We start from the raw sequence: 23,159 nt of genomic DNA on the forward strand, positions 1-23,159 counted from the left end.
CTCTAGCCCAAGCGCAGGAAAATGCTGGAGGGGGGGCAGGCCTTGTCACCCAGAGGTCTCCAGATCTCAGGGACTGAGCCTTGCTGCCCACACCCGGCCTTGGGGGACAAGGTGGGTTCTGGAGCCCATCAGAGGCGTTTCTCTCGCTCCCAGGCCATTCACCCCAGGGGTCACAAACCTTCCTCCCAGGTGTCTCATCCACCCCCACGTACATTCACCTCGCCTCACCCCATTCTCTCTCCCAAATGGATTCTGAGAACAAGCAGGCAGTAGCATGGCTGATCAGTGAGACCCCTCTGCCCTGGGCCTGTCCCCCCTCCCATGCTGCCCCCAGGGACTTAGAGTTAGGGAAGTCTCAGAGGTGGGGATGCTCAGCTTACCAAGGGGATGCAGTTGGCTGGAGGGTGGGGTGACCTTGCAGGCAGCTGGGGGGGGGGGACAGAGTGCAGGGTGAATTCATTATTGATGAGCCCTGCACCCCGGGCTACTAATGAGCTCAGGCCGGCTGCTCTAATTGATGTCAAGAAACTTGAGACCCCCAGATCAGCTTCCCGCCTGCCAGCTGCCTCTCCTGAGCCCCTCCCCCTCTCTGAACCCCCAGCTGCTCTGTTTCCTTCTAGGGGGCCTCCTTTCCTTTTCTACTGACAACAGCAAGGATAGAACTCAGGCCTCTCAGCAGCTCCTCCCCTCCCCACCCTCCTGTCCCCCTGGACCACTCAGGTCTCAAGACGGGAGGCAGACTTTTAGTCTGCAGGGGCTGGGAGATTTGAGAGGGAAACGGACTGGAGTCTGAGAATTACGGCTCAGGGACAGAGAGGCTGGCGCTAGGTCGCATCTGTGGCATTTCTGAGCCCCAGGAACCCCTTCCTTGTGCTGTGCATCCTCGGGAGGGGCGGTGTCCCTCTTCGGAGACTCAGAGGTACAGGCACGCTCCAGAGACACACCCCGGTCACCAGCCTGAGGCTCACAGCCCACTTTCCCTTCCTCATTTCCTTCTCACAGACAGAGTGAGAAACCTCAGATCTGGCCCCTGGAGTTTGGCTGATGCCACTCCTGCCCCTCCCCCAAGGGGGGCGATGGGATTTTCCTTCCTTGAGATTCCCAGTGCCGTGTTTTGCCACAGCTGCCAACTGGGGAATCCTGCTCTTTGCCTCATCCGTCTTGCCAGCCCCTCTTCATTTGTGGGTTCTGTCCATCAGACTAGCCCTGGTGGTAGGGGAAGGGCAGAAGGTGGGTCTCATGCGCTCCCTTCCCCAAATTCCCCTCAGTCCGCGACTGCTGCCCTCTGCAGGCTGCTTCCAGGCTAGCAGGTGAGACAGGAGCTCGTGGCCTCTGCCTCTGACCCTGACCCTTGCAAGCAGCTCCCACAGCCTCCTCCTTCCTCTGGGGGCAGGCAGGGGCAGCTGTGGAGGCGACTCTAGGGGCCTCTTCACCTTTATTTCTCACCAAAGACCCAAACCCTATGGCGTGTGGTTTAAGAACGAGAACTTTCACAGTCAAGGCTGGGCAGTCACCACGTGACCTCGGGAGAGTTACCACCCCCCGGGCCTTAATTTCCCCTCTTGGTGGTGGTTGACAGCGCCTATTTCACAGGATTGCTGAGCAACATTCAATGAGAGAACTACGGAAAGCATTTGACACCCCCTGTGCCACCCGCATACAAGACACAACAAAAGCAAAACAAAACCTGACTTTCTCCTGACTTAGTTCTGTGGTGTCACCACTGGGACATCGTCCATTATCCTGACTTAGGGAAAGCCAGAGCAGCCTTCCGGACCAGCGCCTCCTACTTGGACCTCCCTTTCCATATTCTTGCCTAATCCTCAAGTCTGCAGAGAAGGGATTCCTTTCCCTGCCCCGGAGGTGTTGGGTGGGGGCCGGGAGACAGTCTCGCAATAGGCAAGTCCCCCTTCTCTCCTCCAGGGGCTCTATCGCTGAGCAGAAGGGAATGCAAACACTGATCCTGGGGGGTCATACTCCTGGCTCCCAGTGGGAAGAAGCTGTGAGAAAGCCATTTCCAATCCACCACGCCATGTGGTTTCAGGATGGGTTTAAAAAGAGTGGGATAAGGGCCTCCCTGGTGGCGCAAGGGTTAAGCACAGCACCGTGAAGCTGTCCGCAGCCTCTGCAGCACACGTTAGGTCCCTGGCCAGAGAGCTATCTGCATGGCGCAGCAGACCTCACCTGTCTGGCCCATTGCTCCCCTCAGCAGTGTACTTTGGTTGTTCTGCCTGTTCTGATCCCCACTCTGTCTCTGGTGAATCTGCTCACCCCCGCACCTCTGGCCTGTACCCCAGTTCTTGTGTGCATAAATAAATAAATAAATCTTGGGGGGAAAAAAAGAGTGGGATAAGACACAGATTCCAGCTCTGGTCAGTAGGGGCGCCGGGCCGGGTTTATTGCACTTGCAACAGAGTTTAAATAAGTCCCGGGTGTCCCGAGCTGAGGTGAGGGGAGGGGTGGACAGGAAGAGGAGGGGCAGCATCAGTGCAGCTGGTGGGCAGAATCTAAATCCTGCAGGCCCGGGACAGAGCACTCCCCTTACTCCAGGGAACTGGGAGGGCCTGTGTCTGGCCAGGCTGAGGTTCCAGAAATGTTGCCATCATGGTCTCTTCAGGGTCCTGGGCAATTTCTGATTCCTCCCGAGTCAGGTGTGGGTTGGGCCTCCAGGCCCAGGTCTTCTGGAGCAAACTCAATGTAGTCCTGGACACGGCTGGTTAAGTTACAAAGTTTGCATCTGGGGGTTCACTCGTAGGTCCCAGGTTCAGTCTGGCCCCATTAGAGTTCTGGTTCCCCTTCGAGTTGGTTCTGGGCCAGCATCGATCCTTGTTGGGGATTCTCTCCTGAGCTCGGCGTGGGGCACCGTCCGTCGTTAGTATTCCTTGTTGACCCGCCAGGGTGGGGGCTGTCCAGAGCTGCCAGATCTCACTCCCCAGGGTTCAGGTTCTTCGCTAGGGGCTTTGTGTGGATCTCTGGCAAGGCTAGGGACAAATCTTTGCAGGCTGGAGCTGAACAGGAAGTCCCGGTGACACATCTGGCCCAGAGAACTGGGGCTGGATTTCCCAGTTATGGTTCCAAGTTGTTTTTAGGAAACTCTCTCCAAAATGCAAAGGCTGCAGGAGGCTGTGGCCTCTGTCCCTGGATCTGAGTTCCCCCATTCATGAGGAGGGCATGTGTAAACAAGGGTCCTTCACAGTGCATGGGGGGAGGGGTCCCCAGCTCCTCACCTCCCCGGCTCTGGCCCTTCAAGTATGTCTCTGGGCTGGGGAGAAATTTCTCCCTGGCCCTCAGCACCTTCAGGAAGCACCCAGACCCCTCCCTTTCAGTAGACTGAGGGTGTGGGGGACTGGGCCTTCAGGACTGGGATTCTGGGATTGGGAGGAGTCAGGCATCAGAGGTGGCTGGAGGCTTGAGCTGAGCTTTTTCCATGGCGGTGCCGTATGGGAGGGAGCGTTTGAAGAATCCGAGCTAATGAGGGGGAAGGGGGGGGGAGAGTTTAGATACCCTGGCTCCCTCTTCTCTCCAGATCTTATTCCAAGATGAAATGAAGAGGATTCAATGCTCCCAGCCTCCCTCTGGCAGAAGACCTCTCCAGGAGGTCCAGTGGGCGAGGACGACTAACACTGAGCTGCTTAGGTCTATGGGGGTTTTTCATCAGTGCCGTAGAAATGCCCTCACTTTGCCAGGGATGGCAAATAGGTTTGAACCCAAGCCAAGTTGGATTGCTTAGCAGCAGCTGCCTCTTGAGAAGGATTCTGAGGCCACTGCTAGAGTATGGTCAATTAGTGATGGCTGTCAGGGACTTTGGAGGAAGAGACAGCATAGATGCCACATATTTGCAACCTGCAGGTAATAGTGATTTGCAAGTATAGGCAAGCCTGTAAGTTTTTGAGTCAAGAGACTTTCTAAGCCAGGGCTATAGAATGAAGGGAAGGACCCCAGAGGCAGGGTCAGGATGGGATGCATGAGGCCAGGACACAGATAGGGGCACATGCCTACAAAACTGGCCTGGAAATAGATACTCGGGACTATGTTGGGTTGGGGGACAGCCCGAGGACAGGCTGGCCCGGTCCTGGATAGGATGTGGCTGACCTTGTAGAGAATGTAGATGAGCAGACCGAGGAGCAGGAGACCGAAGAGGACGGCTAGGATAATGATCCACAGCGGGACACCCTGGCTGCCCTCTGCCTTGATCCACTGCACAGCCGTGGCCACCTGGGGAGCAAGTCAGGAATGGTCACTGAAAATCCATTAGTTCTTCCACCCTATACTTGGTTTCTATTTGCTGTTGAACCCAGGCCTAATCTCATCTTCCATTTTGTGCTAAGAGAATTCTGAACTTCAAAAGTTAAGTTCCAACAATGTGCATTATTGTCTCTGACTTTTGGGGCTTTGCACCTGCTAATGCCCTCTCAGCAGAGAGGATTCCTTTCCTGATTGGTTAGTCTAGTAGTTCCTATTTATTATATCATCAGGCTAGAGCTTAAACATCGCCTCTTCCAGAAAGCCCTTCCTGGCTGTGAAAGGTAGTGTTCAAGTGCACCTGTGATGTGTCCCATGAACACCCTCACACCTGTTGCGCCCCTGTCGCTGCCATTGGGAGATGCACACTGCTGGAGCGAAGACACCCTGTCCCGCTTGCTTACCATTCTATGCCCAGCACCTGGCACAGATGCTGAGTAATATTAGTTACAGCGATAAGGCCAGTCCCACCCGGTCCCTGTCCTAGGGCCAGGCCTGGTTCTGAGTCCTGTCTTCCGTGGCCCAGACCTCTGGTCCTGAACTTACCTGAAGTTCCTTTCGAGGAAGCTGCCGCGGCAGGATTCGGTAGGGCATCTTCAGGGCCTCATACACAGCTTCACACTGCAGGTTAAACGGCTGGTGCTCTCGCTGCGGGGGAGGGAAAGGTGTTCAGGGCAGCCCCTCTTGGGGGAGCTCGAGGACATGGGGGCCCCCATGTTCTGGAACAGGTCATAATCTTTCCCAATTTTGGACTCATTCCCCCCTGAATCTCCACGTTCCTTATATAAGGTAATAAATGTATGATTAAATAAGTACAATGGACTATTGCATAATTAGATGACTGCTTGTTCAACAATATTTTTTTGAGTCATTAACGTGGTTCAAGCACCCGAGACAATGGCTGGCTGGTTGCATACGCTCAGTGAACGGCTCCTTTTACTGTTCCTGCGCCTGCCTGCCTGCCTCTTCTGTCTCTGTTGTTCTATCCTGCTTGCACACCCAGGGCCCTCCAAACTCCTCTGAACGGTCCAGGAAAGAGAGGCTGTCACTCCAGTGCGGCCACTAGGTGGTGCCGGAGACTCACAGCCCTGTCTACACAAGGGGAGGGAGGGGAGCTGGCGCGCCCGGCTCTCATTCCCAAAGGCCCTGCTAGGGTGTGGGGAAAGAGAGGGTCAGCCAGGCAGGGTCGAAGGTCAGGGCTGAGGGAAGGTGTCCTCACATGCAGGAAGGTTTTGGCCCAGACTCGAAAATGCAGTTGCAGACTGCGGCTTTCCTGCCGGTGCAGCGGCCCCAGCTCACAGCGCAGCGTGAAACACTTGGCTTCCGGGCATTTCTGGGAAGGAAAAAAGTCTTGAATCCACAGTTTTGCTTCTCTGGTGGCTCTGAGAACCCAATCTGGTCAGGGCTTGCACCCTCAAGGTTTACACGCCGCCCAGCGCCGCTCACCAGGATCTTGGGCCCGGCGGGGGCAGGGCCCCGGTGCGGAGCCTCCCGGCGTTGCAGCTGGTGGTGCTGAGAAGCCTCTGGATCCAACTGCAAGAGGAAAGAGACCCTTAGCTGCCTCTCCCTCCTCAATGCAGCATCTAAGTCATCTACGCCGGGGCTCGGAGTATTCCAGAGCGTGGATCCTTTTATCCATCCAGCTCGCCACCTCCTGCGCCATGGCACCAAGCTCGGCATTGAAAAATGGGAACGAATTAAACTTGGTCCTTGGGGTTTACGTGGAATAAATAATTAGGGGGCCTCCCTGGTGGCCCAAGGGGTTCAGTCTCAGCACTATGAAGCTATTGGCAGCCACTGTGGCATGATCCCCGACCAGGGAGCTGACCCACATGGCGCCGCAGACCTCTCCTGTCTCCTGGCTGCTCCCCTCAGCAGTGTACTTCGGTCAGTCTGCCTGTTCTGCTCCCCACTCTGGCTCTGGCGAGTCTCCAACCCCCGGCACCTCTGGCCTACACCCCAGTTCTTGTATGCATAACTAAATAAAGTAAATCTTAGGAAAAACAAAACAGGCATTGGGACTCAGGGGAACGGGTCTGAAGAAGGCTCCCCAGAGGAGGTGGCGTAGAGCTGGGCCCCATGTGAGCGCCAGGGGGAGAAGAGAGAGGAGGAGATTTCAGTATAGAAGAATATTTCAAGTATATAAGAATCTTCTTCCCTCCTGGGACCGGGACCCCTTCCAGTGGCCTCCCTCCCAGCTCGGGCACATCCTCACTGGCTCTTCCAGGCCTCCAGGGACCTCCCCACCCTCTCAGGCTTGCGCCTCGGAACCTGCCCGCTCCCCCGGTCAGCCTCACCTTCAGACCCTGCAGGTTGGGGGGGTGGCTGGCGGTGCAGTTGCTGAGCCCCGTGACCCTGGTCACGTAGAGGAGCTGCTGGTCTTCCAGGGCGAGGGGGCAGCTGAGCTTCAGCACGCCCCGGCTGATGGAGCTAGGGCCCTGGTTGATGAGCTGCGGAGGGGAGAGCACAGCCATCACCAGGAGAAGGGGGCGACTGTGCCCGCGAAACCCTGGTCACCACAGCCCCTCTGCCCAGCGGGGAGTCTCCTCCCTCAGGAGTGAAGGAGGGAACCAGGGAGCAGAGACAAGAGGCCCCCAGCCAACACTTTGGATGGCGGCTCCACCTTCCTTCCCAGGTCACCCCGTTGGCCTGTGGCTCACACCTCCCAGCCCAGGCCTTTGCAGGCCACTCCCTCCGCTCCCTCTTTTTCTCAGCCCCCCCACTCTGGTCCCAGGCATCTGTAATTCCTACTAGCAAATCCTGCTCCCCGTTCATTCCCACCTGGGGCCCAGCCTCTGTCTCCCTCACCTCGTAGACATGGTGGACGGCAGGGCCTACGTCCCCCTCCTCCTGGGGCTGGTCTCGGGGATGCCAGTCGCTCACGGGGAACAGCACTGCCTCAGGCTTGGAGACACTAAGGAGGAAGGCGGTTTAGAGACCCCATAGCATCCTTTCCTGGAAATCTGTCTCCCCTGCCAGAAGGGCCCCATTTTGTCCAGGCACCGGCACTGACCCGTTGAGGGAGACCTGGGCCTGAGCCTCCACTGAGAGCCGGAAGGAAACCATGTCACTCTGCGAATTGTTGAGATTCTTGCTGTGGGGAGGGAAGCAGGTGGCGCTGAAGACCAGCCAATGAAAACTCATGGGGGAGGCTTCGCCCCTGCTGTCCCGCCCTCTCAGCCAGACCCCAGCTCAGCCACTCCCTACCTGAGGATCTGGAAGTCAAACTGGATGGTTTTCTTGGTGTCCCGGAGATGAGGGACTGTGAACCGAAGGCCACCCCAGAGCTGAGGGGCAGGCAGGGAGAAGGGGGGCTGTTACACAGCTACACTGGGCATTTGTCTCACCCCAATTTGCACCCTCCGGCCCAGTCCCACAGCCCTGCTCTGGCCAGGCTGGTCACGGTCCTCTCTCCTGCCCAGACTTACATTGGCTCCTGCCTTCATGGGGTTGCCCAGGTCACACACCAGCAGGCGGCTCTGGTTCACGGCAAAGTAGTCGCAGCTCAGGCTGGAGAAATTCTGGAGGAGGCACATGCCCAGGTAAGGGCTTGGTGTCCTCGAGGGGCTCCCTCCCAAGCCCAGTCCAGGGTGCCCTCTCACCCCTGGATGTCTGACGAGCCCCGAGTACTCAGCCTCTGGAGGAGCCGTCACTCGAAGCTCAGCCTCATAGGCGCCGCCCTCACCCACGTTCTGGGCGTGGAAAGTTAGGTTCAGGGAATTCTTGTCACCTAGGTACACGCGGTTCTGCTCCCTGGAGGGGTGCACAGCATAAGGGTGTAGGGGAATCAACCCCCAAACAGAACAATGGACCGTCATAGTCATCATAAAGAAATAATAACAGAGGGCCTCCCTGGTGGCGCAGGGGGTAAGTCTCAGCACTATCAAGCCATCGGCAGCCTCTGCAGCACGAGTTCGATCCCCAGCCAGGGAGCTACCCACAGGGCGCAGCAGACCTCTCCTGACTGACCTGCTGCTCCCCTCAGCAGTGGATTTCAGTGGATCCACCTGTTCTGTGCCCCACTCTGTCTCTGGTGAATCCTCTCACCCCCGCACCTCTGGCCTGTACCCCAGTTCTTGTATGCATAAATAAACAAATCTTTAAAGCAATAAGAAATAATAACAGACCCCACTGACAGAGTTCCAACTATAATGACACACATTAGGCTCGACGCTTCCTTTAATGCTTCCAGAAAGCTAGGGGAGCAGAAGCTGGTATTCACTGCTGTTCAGGTGAAGCTCCGAGAACCAAGTCACTCCCTGAGGCCACACAGCTGGCTAGCACATCCTTGCTCTGCTTTTCTAGGTGCCAGATGCTCCCAAGACCCATATGGCCTGCGATGGGACTCCGGTATCCGGAACCCCCAGCTGGACGTCAGCCTCACTTACCCAAACACTTCCAGCTGCAGGTCCGGCACGCAGATGTTGTCCTCACCACAGTCCAGCAGGATCTGAGCCTGGGAAGCAGGGCAGCCGTGAGAGGGGGAGTTAGCCCCCCTGGGCTGTAGGCTCCCCACCCTCACGCGGGCCCTGCTGCAGGGGCCCGGCCCCCCCTGACCCCCATGTCCTCACCTTGTCCTCTATGCGGCTCTTGCTCTGGTAATGTAGGACTGGCTGGAGGCCGTGGCTGTCCACGGGAGCTTGGGGGTCCAGGGAGAAGTTGAGGGCGATGTGAATCGGGGAGAGTTTGTCCCGGAACTCTGACTCGTTCTAGGACCAGGAGATGGGTCAGGAGTCGACAGACACGGGGGCTCGGTGCCCTGCTCCTCAGCCACTCACGGCTCCCTCCGTCTGCTCAGAGTCTGCGAGACTCCACGCGTCCCGGGCAGACGGGGCTCGCTGTTTCAGAGGCCCTGGCGGCTTGGTTCCCCGCTCCTCCCACAGGAGGACCCCTACCTCGGCCCCCCAGAGCCCCAAGCCCTTCACTAGCATTTCCTGGTCTCCTTCCCTCAGGAGGGGCCTGCAGTTCTGCGTGGGTACCCCCCGCCCCAGTGCAGTCTGTTCCCTGCCAGGCCATACCCTGAGGTAGATCTTCATCTCTCTGCAGTCCTCCCGGGCCCCATTCTGGATAAGCAGGGTCTGGATCAGGGTGGGCTGTCTGGAGGCCAGGAACAGTGCCCGCCGTACCCCACCTTTCTGCTTCTGCCAGTCCAACTGCAGCTCCACCGTGAAGCCTGCAGCCAGGATGTACGTTAAGGGGAGACTGTCCGTCCCTCCTGATTTATTCAGAGGCAACAGAGGTCCCCAGCCCCTCCACCCTCTGTCCCAGTGCCTGGGAAATCCAGATAGTTCCCTCACCAATGGAGTCAGGAACGTGTTTTCCAGAAGCGTTGAGGCAGAAACTGAGGTTGATGCTAGAGGAAGACCAAGAAGAAAGTTGGTGATTCCAACCGGAGCAAGAGTCCTGTCTTCCACCTGCCTCCCAGACAGACCCAGACTAGGACACCCTCTTCAGTTCCCTTCCTAAGGCAGACCTGGTCCCCCGATGCTCCCCCAGCACAGGCTGCGGTACCCCAGACTTGGCCCTGCAATCTGGGCTCAGCTCACCAGGCCACGGGGTTCCCCTCCAAACTGCAGCTGCGCTCCTCTGGGTTGAACATGGCTGGGAAGATGGTGAGGGAGGCACTGGCAGACACGATGGGGCGACCCCTGCCAAGAGTGGGTGTAGGGTTAACAGAACTCAGAACTTGGGCACAGAAAGCTGAGGCCCAAGCCTCAGGTTTTCCCAACTTCAGCCCCATTGGGAAATATCCCAGTTTCCACTTTCCCTGGCTGCCCCCACCGGGACTTCATACCTGTACATCACAGCCTTATCCACGCCAAAGGACCCCACAATCAGATCTGCAAGAAGTCAAGAAACTACCCCTGAGGCAAGCCCCAAATCAGGACCCTTCCTAAAGCCCCTTCTGGTTTCAGGGCAAGGCGGCGGCAGTGAGAGGACACCGCCACCTGCTGGCGACGTCTCAGCACCGCACCCAGGAGCTCAGCAGACAGGGAGGGCGGGCTGGTGAGGGTCTGGACCCTGGAATCTGGGAATTCCAAGGTGAAAGGGGCCTCAAAGGTGAAAGGGGCCCAGTGCACAGCTCCCCAGGGCACCTAACTCACCAGGATATCCGTTGCCGTCCAAATCGCGGCCTCCTCGAAGGGCAGAGCCAAAGAAGTCGGGGCTGTGGCCAGGGGCCCACAGGGGCAGCAGGACCTGGGAAGGCTTAGAGCCCAGCCCTCCGGGGCTCCCGGGGAACACAAACACAACTCCCTGCTGGGTCTCCCCCCCAAAGGGAGCCCCGATGGCCACATCTGCAAGAACACAGCGCACAGCAGTCAGCAGGCCAGGAATTCCAGAGTCTGAATTTCTACCACCGCCCCTGGGGCCCAGATCCGTCACCCAGCATCCCCAGGATTGTCATTTGTTCAAACCCCAAGGCTCAGGCATTGGGCCAAAGGTCTAAGCATACGCTTGGGGGTCACCAGCAGTCTGGGCATCCTCGCCTCCCCCAACCCCGTCTGACCCAGGCCCCTGGTTGCTCCTCCGCTCCTTGGTTCTCACCATTGTAGCCATCCTGGTCTAGGTCCCCCAGGGGGGTCAAGGAGCTGCCAAAACGGCCAAACTCATCATGGCCAGTGAGGGTGAGGGTGGGTGTGGGCTCCATGCCCGCCGGGTGCTGCAGGTAGATGTAGACCCTGCCGACCTCCTGCGGCCGCCCGTCGGCTGTCCGCGCCATGAGCAGGGGTGCCCCCACCAGCAAGTCATCCAGCCTGGGGGGCAGGGAAACCCAGACACCCTGAGGCCCGGTCTCGCCCCGCCCCTGCCCAATCCCAGAGCAGGAGCGGGACACCCTGGCATCCTGCAGCCCAAGCTCCCGCCCACGACCTGAGGTCTCCTGGAGTGGGGCTGTCAGCTCTTCCCTTGCTCATGGAAAGTAAACGCATGAATGAGCAGGACCCAGAAAAAAAGCCTGGAAAGAGCTTTCCTTCCTTTTCCTGTCTCGCCCCTACTCTTCCCCCCTGGTCTGGGAAGGGATCGTGGTGCGAGTCCTTTCTCACTACTCACCCGTCCCCATTGACGTCCGTGGCAGCCACTGCATAGCCAAAGTAGGAGGCCATCTGGGGGGGGGGAGCACAGGGTCAGAACGAGGGGGTCAACAGGCAGGACCAACAGGGCTGATCAGAGACTCACAAGAGGGAGGTTAGACAGTCCGGGGAGCTGAGAATTTGGGCTGCTGAGCTGACTGGGTCGGGGCTGGGGCTTGGCTGGCAGAGGGCCACGCCAGGGTGCAGAGTGCTCACCTGTTCCCCTGAGAAGTTGTAGAGGGATCGGATGTCTGAGCCATTAAGGATGGTGACCTGGGGACGAGGAGATATGGTCGATCCCGGACTCCCAGACCACCCGGGGACGCAGGGGAGAGGGGCAGAGGATCCTAGGGGTAGGCACTCTCTGGGGACCACTTGCCCCCAAATCTCCCGGGCTTTGCCTTCACGCTCCCCTCTCTGCACTGTGCTCCCCTCTCTCCACTGCGTGTCTCCATCCCAAGGCAACATCACTAGTTTTATCACTCACCAGCTACTGGCAGATGAACTTATCTGGCCGCTGCCCATCTCAACACACCAGGGTGAAGATTAGTGGGGGCAGGAACCGGACCTTGTTCTTTGTTTCCCCCCCAGAATCTAAAGTAGTTGCTGGGGAGCAGAAACACTCGATAATTATCAGCTGCACGACCGGATGCGTGCCCGGAGCCCGGTCATGCTCATCCTCCGGCCACACTGGCAGCACCCCGTGTTCTCTCTCAGCAGTGCTCCCACTGCCCAGCTGCTGGCTCCCTGCTCCGCCGGCTTCCCACGCGGGCTACTGTTACTTGGGTGCTACTCCTGGAGCTGGCCGTCCCTTGGCCAACTCCAGCCTTGGGCATGCCCTCGGCCTCCCTTCCCCTGCCCCAGCAAATGGACTGACACCCTAGAGGGGAGCCTAGAAGGACACCCCTGGCTCCCCAGCAACCACTGTTCAACGTCTCAACTTCCTGGTTGATCCTCTGAGGCCCTGGGGAATCTGACCCCGACCTTTGGCTCAACCTTTTCTTATCCTCTGCAGCCTCTGTCAGCCCGCGAGCCTGCCGCTCTGGGCACTGCGTTTATCGCCGTTTACTTCAGGACCTTTTCTCATGTCCCCACTAGGAGACTCGGCCTTCACCTTCACCGATCCTTCCCAGAGCCTCCTCTGATCCAGCCCCACAGTGGAAAGGTTATTCCTTCCTCTAAATTGCTAGATCACCTCAACTGCTCTTCGAACATTTATCACAGTGCAGGAAGACCGGGCCTCCCTGGTGGCGCAAGGGGTAAGTCTCAGCACTGTCAAGCTATTGGCAGCCACTGTGAGTTCGGCCTTGCCAAGGAGCTACCCACATGGCGCGGCAGACCTCTCCTGTCTCCCCACTACTCCCCTCAGCAGTGTATTCCAGTAGAGCCACCTGTTCTGCTCCCCACTCTGTCTCTGGTGAATTCTCTCACCCCCTGCACTTCTGGCCTGCACCCCAGCTCTTATATGCACACATAAATAAAAATAAATCAATTAAAAAAAAAAAGACTGATGTCTTTGGAAGAAGAAAGATCTGATTGGAAATCCCTTTGCAGTCATCACCCGGGTGATCTTAAACAACTTGCGTGGCCCCTGAAAGCCTCAGTTCCTTATGTATAAAACGTGGGTGACAGTATCTACCCCCATAAGCTTGTTGCACAGAACAGAGGCCATGAGGAGACAGTGCCCGAAGCACAGAGGAGCGGTGAAGAGCGGCTCCACCTTAGATCAGACCTGTGGGGTGTCTCCTTTTACACCCTTAATGAGAGGCACCTTCCGAGATGGAGCGTGATGTCTTATTCATCTTATCTCTTACCTTGCTTCAATAAGTGCTGCTAATTAGCCAAACTGCAGCGGCATCCTTATCTGTATCCTTTTCAAAGCCCTTGTCAAGGTCTAATAATAACAGCTACAGGGTAACAGTCCCCAAGTACTTTCACATGCATTATCTCATCTCATCCTGCAAGAGCCTTTGAGGTCAGAACTATTATTATCCCATTCTACAGAGAAGAATGGGGTTAAGCGGGCCTGGGGCTTTTACGGAACGAAGTGGGGTGTAAAGAAATGACACACCCAGAAAAAGTACCTGAATTTGAACCCAGCTCTGACCCCAGCGCCCGCGTCCCACCCTGCTTTTGAACCCTCACACGCTACCATACAAGGTTCCCTGTGATTAAGGGCGGCGGGGAGGGGGTGGGGCGGGGGTGGGGGGGCTTACATAACCGTAAGTGAGGTTCCCTTTGGGCACCCCGGCCACAAAGTCTGTGAAGAGAAGAGAGAGTTGTGGGTTGGGGTGGGGATGAAGAGTCGACCAAGAACGGTGTCTCGGTTCCAGGTCTCAGCTCCTGGTTCTCCCTCCGCCCCCTCCCTTGACCCCGGCGTGTGGACACACTCACCTTCTGTGTCGTCACCGCTGAATTCACCCACGGCCACAGAGTATCCTGGAGGGAGGGGTGGGGGGTGGATATTAGGGTTCCTGCTGTGAGCCCCTCTGCCCTGGCCTCCCTCCCTCGCCCACCGGGACTGGGCCTTCACAGCCTGCCCACGGCCAGGGAGGCAGAGGGGCTGGGGATGCCGAGGGGGGGCGGCACACACACATGGGGTGAGCAGGGACAAGGGTCCTGCGCTGCTCCGGCTGCCGGTGCCTCCCCCCTTGCTCCTCACCCAGGTAGCTGTCATCGTAGATGGAACTGGCCTGGCGAGTCTGCAGCTGCCCCTGCACCAGGTTGATCAGGTACTCGGGGTAGTAGGAGTCTGCAATCTGCTCCTGGGTGGCGGACAGGATCTGGCCTGGGGAGGGCATGAGGATGGGGTGGATGGAGGTGGCCAGGGGTGGGGGTGGGGGGCATTAGGGCTGACTGGATGGGATGTCAGAAATTCAGAAATGTGGTTCATGGAAGGGAAGGTGGTCCAAGGGGACAGGCGAGTCTCCAGAAAGGGAGAGAAGAATCGGAGCAGGGTCGGGGGAGGGCAGATGGTGATCCCAGAGCAGGAACTGGGGTGGGAGGCCGAGGGCCCAGCCAGGACACTGCAGGGTGGTGGAGGAAGGACTTACCTTGCCAGAAATAGCTTCCTGGGCCTCCCAGAACCACACGCCCAGTCTGGGGGGTAGTGGGGAGGAAGATGTGAGTCCAGCACCTGGTCTCGAGTCCCCTGCACCCCCGCCCACAGCCACTTCCCTCTCGACTCCCCCTCTCACCTTGGTGAACTCAGCGCTGAAGCCCCCTTGGCAGTAGCCCTGACCTGCTGCCCAGCTGAAATCTGTGGGGGAGAGGGTGGTGGGAGGGAGCACCACTCGGTGGGCCCGCGGGGGAGAGGGGCTTGGGGAGCCAGGAAAAGGCTGTGGACCAGTGAGCAGAAAGGCTAATGCTGTGCCGGGGCGTGGGGCTCTGAGCGCACCAGAGACGCACGGGAGAAGGCAGACGAGGCACGGGCCCTACCTGAGCGGCAAGGCGCGTACTCCAGGATGCGGGTGAAGTTGTCCGTGGAGAGGTAGCAGGTGCCCACCGGGTCGTTCAGTGGGTCCTTCTCCGTGCGCCAGCTGTACAGCGGAGCACAGGCCTGGGCCAGGAGTGGGGGCTTCAGCTTGGGTCCAACAGGGCTCTCTCCTCCCTCCCTCGGGCCTGGGCACCCCCTAACCCCCCACCACAGAGCCTGGGGCCCCTCACCAAGATGGAGGAGCCATGGGCTCGAACCGTTGCCCCGAACCACTGCAGGGACTTGTACTCCACCGGCTCCTCCCCCTCGGAGCTGGACAGCGAGGACTCCAGGATGCGGGAGCCTTGGGAGAGGACACAGAGGGGTTATGCCCTACAGCAGGCCCCACCTCAGCCTGGGGGCACCTAAGACCTTGGGAGCTGGGCCCAGGACTGTGGGAGGAGCGGGGAGGGTCTCTGGAGTCTGCTCTGTGCAGACTGGCTCAGCCCTTCCCTAATGCACACCCGCACACAGAATCTGGGGTCTCTGCGCAGTGTTCCCCTGGTCTCCCTGCCTCCTCACCCAGCAGGAATAGGGCGCTGGAGGTGGGGTGCTGCCAGGAAGACAGTGAGGAACAGGGCGGTGCCCTAGGGTGCATTCTCTGTCCCTGGGCCTGTCTCTCCAAGGGCGCCCGGTCCACCGCTTGCTCACACCCAGGGTCTGCCCCTTCTGTCTCCATTTCTCTCACTGCACCAGACGGTGGGCTCTTTCCCAGCCCCTCTCTGCCCCCCCCTCCCCGGGGGCCAGGCTGCTCAGGGTCTTCTCCTCCGGCTCCCCAGAAGGCCACAGTGTCCACTCTTGCATGCTCCCCTTTCTGTCCTCGCCTCACCCCTCTCTCTGTCTGCAGTCACATGCTCAAGTTCATGTCCTCTGCCCACCACTTGCCAGCAGTGTGACCTTGGACAAGTTCCTTAACCATTTCTTCACCTACAGAATGGGGGTGATACTACTTCCTGCAGTCCGGAACGTCCCGAAGTGCTTACAACACAGCGAGCGTCTGTGGGGTTGGGAGTTACAGCTCGTCTCCCGCCCCGGCAGCTGCCCCGTCTGCGCCTGCATCTAGTGACCCTGGGGTCCCGGCGGGCGCCGGCCCAGTTGTGCGCCCCCCGCCCCCCCACCCCGGGCCCCGCGCAGCCCCAGCAGCCCCGGGCGCACGCCCCGTCGGGGCTCGGTGGCAAGAATCAAATCTCCGTGTGACTCTCCCCGTCTTTGTCTGTTACTGCCCTGGCCTCCCTGAATTGTGGGTGATTCAGGGGAAATGAGAGCCACATGTTTCTGAATCATGCCCGCCCTGCTTGGCCGGAGCTGGGCCGGGAACGCGGCGCGAGTGCCACGGGGGCCGCGCTCGCTGCAGCGGGAGCCCCGAGAGTCGAGGGGCGCGCGCGCCCCGGCCCAGCAGGCTCCACCCCCCGCCCCAGGCGCCCCCAGCCCGCCCCGCCCCCAGCTGCGGCGCCCCCCCGCCCCGCCCCGGCTTCCCGGGACCCCAGGGCTCACCTTTGCTGTCAAATTCAATGGGGGTGCACTGTGTCGGGCTGGTGCCCCAGGGACAGAGGTAGACAGCGCCCCCCTGCAGCACACCCGGCTGGCTCGTGTTGGCCTTGGGCGCTCCCACCAGCACGCTGACCCTGTGGGGGGCAGGAGGGGCGTTCAGGGCGGCTCCAGGCCCCTCTCCCAGGCCAGGCCCACAGGACCCAGGCCTGGGCGTGGGGCTGGCTGGGGGCGGGGTGGATGCCCCCTGGTTGTATTTATATCTCACAGGATGCCACGGATGCCGGAGGCACCGGGCTGGAGTCAGGCGGTCCCCATGTGCCGCTGTCACTAACAAGCCCTCCCCTCTGGCAGCAGGCTCCCCTTCTCCTAGGGCCCCCAGTTGTTGTAGAGAGGGGAACCAGAGTCAGGGCTGGGCTCAGGGAGAGGGGCTGGGGGGGTCCAGAGGCCTGCTCCTCCGTCCTCCCGATGGACGCGCAGTCCCCTACCTGCTCACCTAGCCTGTCCCTGTCTGTCCCGAGCCAAAGTCCTTCCCTGGGCCAAGACCCAGGCGTCCGGCTGCCCAGCCCCGGGGCGTGTAGGAGGAAAATGTGAGTCTTGGAAATCGGGCAGTAGAAGCCGGGAGAGGAGCCGGAGGGTGGTGAAAACAGCTCTTTCCCTTGGGCCTGGGCCTGCCCTCACCCTGGGCCTGCTGCGGACCTCCTGCCATGACTGCTGGCTGGTCTCAATCTCCACCCCGGACCCACCGCCACTCCCACAAGTCTCAATTCAGATCCTCTTCTACTGAGGTCTAGGTTCTGAGCTTGGTGCCTCTGTTCCCCACGAGACTATGAGAAGGCTGACGGGCCCCACGTAACGGAGGAGCGGGAGGAATTGGGAGTTTAGGTCCTGGGCAATCCCCTGCCTTCAACTCTGCCTGTACCATTCCTGGGGCCCTTGCCTTCAAGGCCTCTGCACAGCTGTCAGCCCTCTTGGCTTTCTCCCGCAGGTCTCCCTGAGGTCCGCATCCAGGGCCACGGCTGCCGTCCGACCCCAGACCCAGACCTTGGGCCGGTGTCCCTGCGGGCCTTGGGACATATAATCTCCTCCCATTTCTGCCTTTTTGTGCTACTACTTTTTGTTGTTGTTAAGAGTTATTTATTTATGCATGCAAGAAAAGGGGGTGTAAGTCAGAGGTGGGGGTGGTGGTGGTGAGAGGACTCACCAGAGACAGAGTGGGGAGCAGAACAGGCAGACTGACTGAAACACACTGCTGAGGGGAGCAGCGGGCGAGTCAGAAGAGGTCTGCTGCGCCATGTGGGTTGCTCCCTGGCCAGCCGGGGATCGAACACATGCTGCAGTGGCTGGCAGTAGCTTGATGGCACTGTCTTTAACCCCTGCGCCACCAGGCAACCCTGGTGCTACCTCCTGATCTCTGCCCCATGGCTGCTTGCTCTTTGTTTTGGTTTTTGGGTTCATTCTCTCTTGATTTCAGAACTTGGGCCTCTCTCCTCCTTCAGCTTTTGGAATACCCACTCTTCCCTGCTCTTTGGGGGGTATTTTCCTTGGCCTCTCACCGGGAAAGCATGGGGAATAATGGTAGAGGACACAAAATATCGGGGTTGGGTGGGGTGGGTGACAAAAGGATAGGGGATGGGAACATCAGAGGGAGCCGGGCGAGGGGAACCGAGGTAAGGAGTGAGGGGTGGTCTGGGAAGGACAGAGGATGAGACTAGAAGAGGGAGAAAGCAGGCTCCTGAGGAGGGGGCCTGCAGGGCTGAGCTCCTGGAGGGATGGGGGTGGGGTGCCAGCCTTAGTTACCCTGGGGACAGGAAATGTTTACTGCCTGTGGCTTCCTGTCTGTTTCCAACCTCTCACTTCTCCGTTTGTCTCCCACCCACCCACCGGGCCCCACGCCTCTCATTTAGGCTTTGCATCCAGCTGGGGAGTGGGAGTTGGCCACTCTGAAGTCAGTTGCCAACTGACAAATCAGGGGGTGGGATTGGTGGTGGCTAGAGGTTGCGTTGCCCCAGGGCTGGGTGGGGGAGAGGAGTGCCAAGTTCCCTTGGCAAGGGCAGCCCTGGAGATCTGAGCTGGTACTGCGGGCTGCTGTGGTGCAGGAGGCAGGGAAAAGATCCCTGGACCAGGCCCTGGGAGTTCTGGGTCAGGCACTAGCTCAGGGTGAACTTGGGAGTGCCCCTTTGCTTTCTCAGGTGAAGTTTCCTGGAGCTCTGATAGCTGTTTCCAGGAGAGCACAGGGCTGAGGCCAAGGGACCCTGCTCCTACTCCAACGTGCCCTGCCTGGGGTGCCTTGAATTATCTTGGAGTTTGGCAGGGCTGGGAAGAGAGAGGCCTTACAAAGCTTGTGCACCAGGGGCATCAGCACTGTTGGTTGTGTGGTGGATTCAGAGGTCTTGCATGCAGGCGTGGGGCACAGACCCAGACCTGCCCCCCAGGGGCCTGGCCCTTCCATCCCAGCTGCCCTATGTCAGTTCAACGGTGCCTTCCCTCACAGCAAGCAAGGTGCTTGGCTCAGGGGCGGCGCATCACACAGCTTATCCAGGTTGTCCCTTAGTCCCTGCTTCCCAAATTGTGCAGCCCTTGGGCCCTCTTTGGGGTCCAAGAAGGTAACAATGGAGGGTCCTTGGGCTATTTTCAATATTTCAGAAAGCCTGACGGAAATCATGCATTTACCTGATAAGGCAGCCTGGGCTAATTAAAACCTCAAGTGTATTTACTTTTGGCTGGAATTATATCAACTCTTGGGGGGAACCTGGTTATCTCATGCTGGTCAGAAGCTCTGATTGGCAGCTCTGGATGTCTTGTTCTAACTTTGAGTTGATAAAAAATAGAAAAAGGGAATTAATTATTCCTTACTAAATGCAGGTCAGCAGATAAACTTTCGAAACAGAGTCCCTGGGAAAAAATAACTGCCATAATTTTTTTTTTTTGAGCTTCAGAACCCTGAAATTCTACAGTTGGTCCTTGGCGAGACAAACTGGCTGAAGGTCCCCAAGAAAGCATCTGCTGGCTTGAAGACTTTGGTGTGTAGACCCCTAGGGCTGCCCCGTGGGGTAAGGGAGGCTGGTCTGGTCCTGCCCCTCTCTCCGTCTTTTAGAACAATCTCTTTTCCCTGTTTTATATAGAATGCCCTGGTAAGATAGCATTGGAATGGAAAAAAAAGGAAAGAAAACATTTCAATTAAAAAAACTGCTGACCTTGTCCCACGTCGTCATTTTTCCCCCGAAGATTTATTTATTTATGCACACAAGAACTGGGGTACAGGCCAGAGGTGTGGGGGGTGAGAAGATTCACCAGAGACAGCGTGGAGAGCAGAACAGGCTGACAAACCCAAGACACTGCTGAGGGGAGCAGCGGGCGAGACAGGAGAGGTCTGCCTCGCCATGTGGGTAGCTCCCTGGCCAGGGATCGAACTCGTGCTACAGTGGCTGTGGACAGCTTCACAGTGCTGAGACTTAACCCTTTGCGCCACCAGGGAGGCCCCCTACATCCTCATTTTGCAGATGGGAAAACTTAGTCCCAGAGAAGTTAAGCAACATGTCCAAAGTCATTCGGAATCCTTTTCAACCTAAGGACCAGCAGTCGGGAATCGTGATTATTAGTGTTCTGGTCTACCCTGCTGCCAGTTGTCCCCCGCTCGCCTCTCCACTATCTCCCCAGCCAGGCTTCTGATTAACCAAGTTCCTGTTCAATACATGGTTATTGTTTGACTCTGTTGGCCTGACAAGGTCAGGGGTGGAAAGTAAGATGGACCAGGGCCCAGGCCCTACTTGGTCAGCAGCGGAGGATACCTTGTTCTGGGTGTCCAGAGCGTTCTCACGGACTATGTCTGGCTGGCTGGGGAGGAGGGGTTGCCTCAGCGTATGGCAATACTAGCGGGAATAAGGAACCTGGCTGTGGCTGGTCCACCATTCAAGTCTGTGCCCTGGGCAATGTCACCTCATCTCTCCAGGGGGTGGGTTCTCCACCCACAAAATGATGGTGTGCCTCTGAAAGGCCTCTAAATCAACTTCGATGGCTCCTGAGGTTTTGGCATACATATGGCATACAAACTATGCGTGGCAACAATGCTTTCTTTACCTAACGCAAGGATTTTTGTAATGAGCCAATGAAAAACTGATGAGGAAGGGTCGAGGACTGAGGGATTCTAATTACTGTCACTGCTACAGGCAAGCACTAAAAGCAAGTAAGAAATGGGGAAAACTTAGACAAAGAACTAGGTGGTATTCAGGGAGGAGGGGAACAGAAAATAACCACCCCGTGCGTCCTTGGTATCGATCCTCTCTCTGGACCAGTATCTTTCCTATAAACGGTCTCCTTTAGTGTTCAGTTCTCAGAACAGCCTCATACATCAGGTGTCTGATTTTCATGAGAAGACTAGGCTCCAAGGTTGAAGGCCCAGCTGTGGGGGCAGGGAGGTCATGGGGGAGGTGGACTATTTAGAGCCCTACTGCAGAGCTTGTTGTCAAGAGAAAATGAAAGTGGGCGGAGTGCAAGCTGGACACCTGGGTTCTCCTGGGAGGAGACCTGAGCAGAAGGAGCAGGGAGAAGGGGACAAGGTGGGTCCTGCTTGAGGAGAGGGCTTTGGAGCTGCAGGAGAGCCACGGGCTGGACAGCTAGGGAACTTGAAGTATGTGAAAGTACAGATGTTTTAGAGGTGGGGCTGGAGGTGTGTCTGTGTGCGTGTGTGCATGCATGCGTGTGCACTGGGGGAGTGGGTGATAAGAAAGCTGAAAGCTAGTCAATTACATGGATGCCCTAAGGTGGGGGCAGAGCCCACCCTCCCTCTTTACCCTACTCCACTCCATTAGGGTTGTGGTGAGCAGTTGAGGGGGCCTGGGGGAGGCCCTGCCTGGCAGAGGCTCCAGGCCAGGGTGATGCAATGGGGTTTGGGCAAGAGGCCAGGGGGGGTGGGGTGGGGGTTGGGTGGGGACCTTGAATAGCCTGGAGCCAACAGCTGGGGCCTAACGAACTTTCTTTTATCCCACCCCCAAGTCCTTCAGACAAAGGAGAATTTTGCCCCCCTTCCTCTAGTGAATGAAGCTAGATCAGCCCCTTTTCTTCAAAAATTAAAGAAATTGAGTAGAGACCAGGTCACGGTGTCACGTGTAAAAGCAGCTCACCCCTGACAGCGACTGGAGAATCAGACCCTGAGATTCTAGGGGTTGGGGCGGTGGGGGGGGGGGGCAGGGGAGGCGCGGCCCCCAGAGATGCTGGAGAAAGACAGTTACTCCGGTTACTGTGAAACCTGGCGTGGGGAGTCCCTGGCCCGTGCAGGAGCAGCCGCTTTCCCCTCTGACTTCCCAGCCCCCCACGACTAAACAAACACCCTTGTTTAAAAAGTTGCTTCGGAGCTAACTCTGATTCCCCCAAGACCCCGGCTGCCCATTTTCCAGGCGCTGAGGTCTGCTTGTCACCCCGCTGAGGGGAAGGAGGACCCAGGATTGAGCCCCAGTTCCCTGCAGGCCTGTGTTCTGAGGCTCCGGAGCCCCGAGGCTGTGTCTCCCCAACTTCCGACCCCAGCCCCCAGAATCCCGGTCTCAGCGCAGCTCCAGCCGACGAGCCACAGGAAATCAGCTTTTCTCTTCCTCCCAGAGCTGGAGGAAGAGGGAAGCCGCCCACCCCCCTCCACGCTCGCGCGCACACACCCCTCCCGACACCCGAGCACCCGCCCCGGGCTGAGCCCGCCCCCAGCCACGGCGCCCCCGAGCGCCGGGGTCCCGGGGCTCCCCAGGCCCCCATCTCAACAGAGCTGGGGGCGGCGGCAGGAGCGGGAGCCTGGGGGGGCGCGGAGAGGGGGCCAGCCGGGTCCGGCTCCCGGGTCTTCCCCCAGTCTGAGCTGAGGGGGGAGGGGAAGGTGAGGTGGCCCCCGTTTAACCTCCGCACCCCTCAGTCTCCACCTTGACGCACAGTCCATGCTGGCTTCGGCCCGTTCCCTCTCAGCACAATGGCCCTCACGGGTCCCGGGTCCCCCAGCGGCCCCCAAACCCTTCCCGGCCTCTGCGCCCCTCCCGTCCCCACCCGTCTCGGCTCCCCGGGCTCACAGACCTCAGCGGGTGCCCCGCTTCGCATTCCCGCGCCCCCTCCCGCCCTGCCCTGCCCAGACTCCCCGGCGTCCAGCTGGCGTCGGGGCCCGCGCGGCGCGGGGCGCCCCCGGCCCGGCCCGGCCCGGCCCCGCCACGCCGGCCGCTGTCCCCCCGCGGCGCGGCCCCCGGCCCCGGCGCGGCCCCCGACTCCGCCTCCCGCCGCGGGCCCCGGGGCTCGGCCGCGCCCCCGCCCGCACCCCGCGCCCCGCGGCCGCGCTCACCCGTCGGCGCCGGGCCGGTAGAACTCCACGGCGAAGCCGAAGAAGGAGCCGGGGGGCCCGGCCAGCACCGCCGGGGCCTCGGCGTCCAGGTTGAAGCCCCCGGCCCGGGGCGGCAGCAGCAGCAGCAGCAGCGGCAGCAGCGGCGGGGGGCGCCGGGGGCCCCCGAGCGGCGCGGCGCGGAGCGGGGGCGCGGGCGTGCGGCTCCCCATCGCGCCGCTCCTCCCTGTCCCGGGGCCACCGACCCGGCGCTTCCTAAACCTCCCGGAGGCGAATGACTCAACGCGGGGAGGAGTTTGCAGCCTCGCCGCTGCGCCCTCCCCCCGCCCGCCGGTGGGGTGCGCGGGGGGGCATCCCCGGGCCCTCGGGGCGCCGAGCCCGCGCCCCCCACCCCGAAGGGGCGTGGGGGGGCCGCACCTCTTCAGGGCCGGCTCCCCAGCCCGCGCCCGAGGCCGCCAGCCGGGACTGGGCCGGACTGGGCGGGTTGGGGCGCTCCCCCTCCCGCCCCCCCCGCCCCCCTCCTCCCTCCAGATGCGCAACGTAAACGCTCGGAAAAGGAGTCGGAAAAAGGGAGCGGAGA

The 23,159-nt window shown here is 59.4% G+C and overlaps 1 protein-coding gene across 2 annotated transcripts; it reads right to left on the reverse strand.

Annotated features, from left to right (window-relative positions):
* Positions 1–3,384: 3,384 nt before the first annotated feature.
* ITGA5 (integrin subunit alpha 5) lies at positions 3,385–22,933 on the reverse strand (the record flags this gene model as incomplete). 2 transcript variants are annotated; one of them, XM_084254803.1, is made up of 30 exons in its annotated part: positions 3,385–3,468; positions 4,093–4,215; positions 4,789–4,890; positions 5,462–5,575; positions 5,689–5,775; positions 6,540–6,692; positions 7,051–7,156; positions 7,256–7,336; positions 7,450–7,529; positions 7,671–7,763; positions 7,845–7,995; positions 8,631–8,698; positions 8,814–8,951; positions 9,261–9,415; positions 9,540–9,595; positions 9,789–9,890; positions 10,037–10,082; positions 10,347–10,538; positions 10,789–10,997; positions 11,293–11,345; positions 11,529–11,585; positions 13,529–13,572; positions 13,707–13,751; positions 13,975–14,100; positions 14,366–14,411; positions 14,510–14,571; positions 14,751–14,871; positions 14,979–15,091; positions 16,282–16,412; positions 22,583–22,933. In XM_084254803.1, 30 exons carry the CDS (start codon positions 22,789–22,791, stop codon positions 3,385–3,387), a joined length of 3,147 nt encoding a protein of 1,048 aa, XP_084110929.1. The 2 variants fall into 2 exon arrangements, with proteins under 2 accessions (XP_084110929.1, XP_084110930.1); XM_084254804.1 differs by lacking the exons at positions 11,529–11,585; positions 13,529–13,572; positions 13,707–13,751; ... (5 more) ...; positions 16,282–16,412; positions 22,583–22,933 and having other exon boundaries at positions 7,683–7,763.
* Positions 22,934–23,159: the final 226 nt, after the last annotated feature.

This window comes from Talpa europaea, assembly GCF_964194135.1.
Source record: "Talpa europaea genome assembly, chromosome: 15".
In the NCBI taxonomy this organism is placed as follows: domain Eukaryota; kingdom Metazoa; phylum Chordata; class Mammalia; order Eulipotyphla; family Talpidae; genus Talpa; species Talpa europaea.